The following is a 6,000-nucleotide window of genomic DNA, read 5'->3' as shown; positions in this document are numbered from 1 at the left end:
GGAGAGTTTCAAAACCTATGGGCTCAGGAAACATCTCCTGGCCTACCCTCTTTCTGCCAGCCAAATTGGCAAGTGCTCTCGTCAGAGGCATAGGTGGCCGGCAGCTGAGAGTATCACTGGCCTGAACAGCTCCTGGACAGCCCTCTGTGACACCTTCCTGTCCAAACTCACCTTTGCCCGTGTCTGGCCTGTGGGCTTTTGTTACTTTGCAAGACTGTTCTAGAACTGTCGAGAAGGACCCAAAGATGGACAGCTTTGATACAGGGGAGAAGGGAGAGTGTAACACACAGGGCGCAGAGGGACGTAATACTGCGTGGGATGGGTTGGCACTTGATTTCAAAAACAACAGTGATCAACAGCTTTTTAGCTCAGCTGACTGCAGACAAACACAACACACACTGGACTACAGCATCAGTTCACCGAGCGCAGAACAGCTTTCTCAGCCAGGTCCTCGTCTCCTCCACCAGCCTACTCAACCTCCTGCCTGGGTCCTGGGCTACTGGATGAAGGGCGTCCGCTCCTTGTTCTCGCTGTCTCCCTCGTGGTCCTCCTCCTCTTCGCCGGCCTCACTGGTCTCTGTGCTGTCGTTGGCCATCTGTAATCCAACAGGGCTTGTTAGGGCAGCCTCTGCAAACTACCACCCCCTGCCCCGACCTCTGCCTTCTTTGAGCATCTGACTTTTCTGGAGGAGAAAGTGCCTCTGTGGACCTTACTGGCCTGGTCACCAGCATCTGCCGAGCTGAGCAGAGAGCAGTGCATTCCTGTGGGGCCTGAACCTTGTTACTATCTCCTTTGCCATCGGGTGCCAGCCCCAGGAATGACCTCCCTGGAGCCATCCTGGCCTGCAGGATGCTCTACACTGAGTGTCCTCCCTCCCTCTCTCCCCTCCCTCCCCCTCAAGTCTCCTCTTCCATCGGGAGGGATGGTGGTCTCAGGTGCTCCAAATACCCCCTCTACTCCCTCTTCTTTAGGTGCCAGGGGTAAAAGCCATGCTGAAGTTCAGAAACAGCGACAGTGACATACACCCGGGTGGGTCCTGAGACCAGGCTATATCCCTGGCTCTGATGAAAATCCCCCCGAAGACCCAGCAGGCTCTGGGCGGGTTCAGGGACTGTCTCAGCAGAGGAAGTTGGGGCCAATTATTTTGATTAAAATCAATTAAGCTGCTCAGCATGGTTCCAGAGCCTCTCTACTCGTGGGACTGAAATAGACTTGGTCATGTGACTAAAGGCCACATCATGGGAGCCCAGGAGACCCAGGACACCATACCCTTTTTTCTTCCTACCCTTATCCCCTCATTCCAACTTCAAACAGTCCTGGGGCCTAGCAAGCATTTAATAAACCATATCCACATGGTTATTGGTCACTCAAATGCTGAAAAATGCCCTCTTATTAAACTGTCCTTCATCAACTGGGATGGGGATCCTGCCTCACCTCCACTCTGGTTATAGAAACCAAAGAAAGGTTTATAAAATTGTACACTTTGGACTGAACTATGCAAGACATTTTAGATTTTTGTCTTTTCAAAAGGAATGGTATAGCTGCAAGACACACAGGTCAGCCAAGAAAGAAAAGCCTTTTTCTAAGAACTTTCTTTGTTAAGCCTCACCTAGAGGTTGGGCTGTCATTCTAGCTGACTTGTGGGAACATATCCACCTCCACGTCACAGGCAGGGCACCAAAGCTCAGGCAGCAAAGTAGCGTGGCCTGGTTATTACCTGGAGCTCAGAGCTGGGCTTGGAACCTATGTAATGGGCTGGTCTGTGCATTGGTCTCTGCACCAGGCACTCCCCTGCCTCTGTAGCAGGCCTTGTGAGAGCAGACAGGAGCCATGCTGACATGCTGCCCTCTGGTCATGGCTCTCAGAGATAAGGGTTTTGTTCCAATAAAAGAAAAGAAACTCGGTGGCATCATGGCGTGGAGGGAGCAATGGTAGGGGCAGCTGGCACCGTTCTGTTGGGCACGTGGATGTGGATTTGTCACACTTTATCAGGAAATCGTCCCACCTCGGGGAACCAAGAGCTTGCACCTGTGATAGGCTGGTCTATTTCTCTGTCCTGTATATGCCCGTAGATTACTCTTAAAGTGCTAAGAGGGAAGCATCTGCTTGTCCTTGTTAGCACTCAAGCTGGGGCTGCGCCCTCATCTGCACTCATTGCCCTGGTCTCCCCCACCAGCCCCCAAGCTGCCTGTGTTGCTGTCTGTCCCACCCGTGCTGCAAGCTGCAGACCCCTACCTTCTGTGCACCTGAAGGGGTCCCTCTGACTCACCAGTGGCGTCGGGGTCTTTTCCACATCCAGAATTAACTTGCCGATGTTCCCTCGGTCGTGGATCCGCTGCATGGCCTCCTTCACCTGAGAGAGACCGGGAGAAGCACACGCTGGTTAGGCCAGCAGTGACCCAAAGGAACTGGGCTCCCGGAACGCACACCGACCTGCACCCGCCAGAGGGCGCTGCGGCCCAAGCCAGGCGGCTAAGCCGGCGACGTGGGCGCGACACGGGGGTGCGCACCAGCCTGGCCGTGCGGCTCACTCGCTGCGACCCTGTCCAGAATAATTTAACAAGCGAGGTGTGAAGGTTGTCCAGAGTTACCGAGTATTGCACGGTGCAAGGTGGCAGGGCTTTATCAGTCAGACTGAATTTCGATTTCGAGGGTTACTCCAGCCCTGCCCACTTCAGGGTGTTAACGTCCATTCTGAGCTTGGCTAACCTGACCCAGACAGTCCAGAAAAGGGAGCTGTAGGGGCCGCTGTGAGCGCCGACGGGCGGGGGTCGGCCCTGCAGAGCCAGGTGCTGCGCCCCTCTGCCCGCCACAACGGAGTGAAATCTAAATGCAACCCAGCGTCCCCTGACTAAAACAGCAAGGACAGAGGGTCTTCAACAGAGCGGCCCAAGTACTTGTTCTGCAGCCTCAGCTTTTAACATATTTGTACTCATTCACCTAGTCCACAAACAGTGAATGATTTACAAAACCCGGGGGGAGTACAGGGCCTGCCTTAGGGAGCTCAGCCTGTGGCTGCAGCAGCAGTATTTGCTGATAGAAAAGCTCAATTTGATGGAGCCCTGGAACTGTTGATATTCTGCTTGCTTTTCTGGAACTTCCTACTGAAGACATAATTCAACTTATGGGAGAAAAAAAAAAATCGCACAAAGGGTGGTTGGTCACAGCACTGCTTTTAGTGACAAAAGGTTGGGACAATTCATACGTCATAGAGACGTCCCAGTAAGGAGACGATGGCTCTGGTCATCTGCTCGGGGGAAATGCTGCGCAGCTGTTAAAGGGTATAAAGATAGAAATGTCGTAACACTCAGCACACATGGATAAATGGGAAAACAGACACACAGCTCATTTACATTTCTAAAAACATGGACTTTTCTGGAATATCTAGAAAGGGATATGGAGATAGGACAAAAACAGTAGGTAAGGAAAATGAGTGTCTTTTAACTCCAGTGCCCAGATACTGTTATCTGGCAACATGGTGTAACATCAGCATTTAGAATAAATTAATGCACCTTTAAATGCAGTCTTTGAGTAACCAGGCACCGGTCAGCAGGAAGACTGATGGCTTTGTGCGGCTGTTAAGCTGCCTGCCCCTGAGGTATAACCCAGGGCATTCCTGCTGCGTTCCTCCTGCCGTGGTGGTTGCTGCTGGAAGAGCTTTCGCACTCTGTCCTAACAACACCTGCTTCAGCTGTGGGTATCCACAGAGGATGCTCGTGTGTTCGAAAACCTGCATGCCCAAGTCCTTGATATAAAATGGTGCAGCCTGTATGTGAGGCTTCAAAAAGTTCCTGGAAAATGTGCATTTTCTTCTGATTGCTTTTTTTTTGTATGAATTTTCTGAAGACCCCTCATATTTGCATCTAACCCACGCACTTCCTTCTAAATGCCTGATATCATTTCCAGATAACTTGTAATACCTAAGATGGCATAAATCCTATGCAAATCGTTCTTAGACGGAAGTGTGTAGGGAATCATAACAAGAAAAAGTCTGTACGTGGTTAGTACAGATGCAACTTGGGTTTATAAATATTTTTGATCAGCGGTTGGCTGGATCCATGGCTGAGGGTCCTACACGCGTGGCAGATGGCTTCTGCGGTGGCTCTTGGGGATCTCCACCTCCTGGTGCTCGGGCCCCGAGGGGACTCTGCTCTGCTCGGGTGTAGCTGGACCTGGCGACCTCCTCCACTAGAACCCAGCTAAACGTGACGGGAAGTGACTTCTGGGAGCAGGTTCTTAAAGACCGTGGCTTCCACCTTTCTGTGGGTCACATTGTGTCCTTGTTTTGAGGACAGAAGCAGCTGTGTCACGAGCTGCTCTGTGGAGACAACACATGGCAAGGAGCTGAGGACTGTCTTGAGCCAACCGGAAGTGATGACCTCAGCCCCAAAGCCTTGAGGAGCTGGATCCTGTCCACAACCGCCGAGAGAGCTTGCAAGCAGCCTCTTACAGCCAAGCCTTTTTTTTTCTCTAAAGATTTCTTGTATTTATTCATTTTTAAACCATCATTAGCTTCAGATTTTTTTTTAAAGGTTTGTTTTATTTATGTGAAAGGCAGAGTTAGAGAGCAAGGGTGAAAGAGAGAGATTTCACCCATTGGTTCACTCCCCAGATGGCCACAATAGCCAGGCCTGACCTAGGAGCTTCATCTGCGTCTTCCACGTGGGGTGCAGGGGCCCAAGCATTTAGGCCCTTCTCCCTGCTTTTCCAATCTGGCTCCCTGCTAATACGCCTGGAAGTGGAGCAGCCAGGGTTGCTCCATATGGAATGTCTGTGCTGCAGGCAGCGGCTTAACCCGCTGTAGCACAATGCCTGCCCCTCTTATTTATTTGAAAGGCAGAGTGATAGAGAGTGAGAAAAACAGAGAATCTTCATCTGCTGGTGCAGTCAGACCCCCAGTGGCTACAGCAGTCAGGTCAAAGTCAGAAGCCTAGAACTCTATCTGGGTCTCGCACGAGGGTGGCAGGGACCCCAGTGCTTGGGCCAGCAACCACTGCCTTCCCAGGCTCATGAACAGGAAGCTGGATCAGAAGCAGAGCAGCTGGGACTCCAACCAGGGCTCCCGTATGGGATGACAGTGTCACAAGAAGTGGTTCACAGGCCGGCACCGTGGCTTAACAGGCTAGTCCTCCGCCTTGCGGCGCCTGCACACCGGGTTCTAGTCCCGGTCGGGGTGCCGGATTCTATCCCGGTTGCCCCTCTTCCAGGCCAGCTCTCTGCTTTGGCCCGGGAAGGCAGTGGAGGATGGCCCAAGTCCTTGGGCCCTGCACCCGCAAGGGAGACCAGGAGAAGCACATGGCTCCTGGCTTCGGATCAGCGAGATGTGCCGGCCACGGTGGCCATTGGAGGGTGAACCAACGGCAAAAAGGAAGACCTTTCTCTCTGTCTCTCTCTCACTATCCACTCTGCCTGTCAAAAAAAGAGAGAGAAAAAAAAAAGTAGTGGTTCAATCCAGTGCACCACAACACTGGCCCCTAGTCCAGCCTTTAAATGAGACCACAGCCCAGCTGGCATCTTGAGTGGGGCCAAAGACCCCAGCCAGGCCACCCCCAGAGGCCGTGCCTGGAGAAACTGGGCGATCCTAAATACTCCTTGAAGAGTTGGGGGCACATGTGGTAATAGTAGCTAATGTACTTGCACACATAATTATTACCTCGTAAGGTATCCTCCATGTCCATTTTACAGATAAGTACCCTGATGTTAAAACATAGAAGCCATGTACGTGATGATTACATGGCTGCTGGTGATAGATCTGTGGTTCTGACTCCGTTCTGCCGGACGTCACCACTGACGTTTTTCCTCCTCTCCTCCGAGACTGTGCTGTTTGATTTGCTACCCAAAGACAGAGCAAAGCGGGAGCTACTGTCTCACATAAGGGCTCCCTGGAACTCAGTTGTTTATCGCCCTGGCAAATCATTCAACACCTGGGAACTCCGAGGAGGAGATTAGGTACCGGTTTTTAAGCTGCCTCTCCAGTCAGAGCCCAGGGAAAGGGAGAGC

General features: G+C 52.0%; 1 protein-coding gene across 1 annotated transcript in view; it reads right to left on the bottom strand.

The window, feature by feature from the left end:
• Window positions 1-496: 496 nt before the first annotated feature.
• Window positions 497-6,000, bottom strand: part of VAT1L (vesicle amine transport 1 like) — a 157,242-nt gene continuing 151,738 nt past the window's right edge. The window contains exons 8-9 of the mRNA XM_062177894.1: window positions 2,270-2,353; window positions 497-595 (exon numbers count right to left, since the gene is read on the bottom strand). Coding sequence (XP_062033878.1) covers window positions 497-595; window positions 2,270-2,353 — 183 coding nt within the window. The remainder of the gene's footprint in view (window positions 596-2,269; window positions 2,354-6,000) is intronic.

The sequence above is a fragment of the Lepus europaeus genome, chromosome 19, assembly GCF_033115175.1.
Source record: "Lepus europaeus isolate LE1 chromosome 19, mLepTim1.pri, whole genome shotgun sequence".
Lineage (NCBI taxonomy): Eukaryota > Metazoa > Chordata > Mammalia > Lagomorpha > Leporidae > Lepus > Lepus europaeus.
The sequence above is the reverse complement of the archived record's forward strand: the minus strand, read 5'-3'. Positions and strand labels throughout refer to the sequence as shown.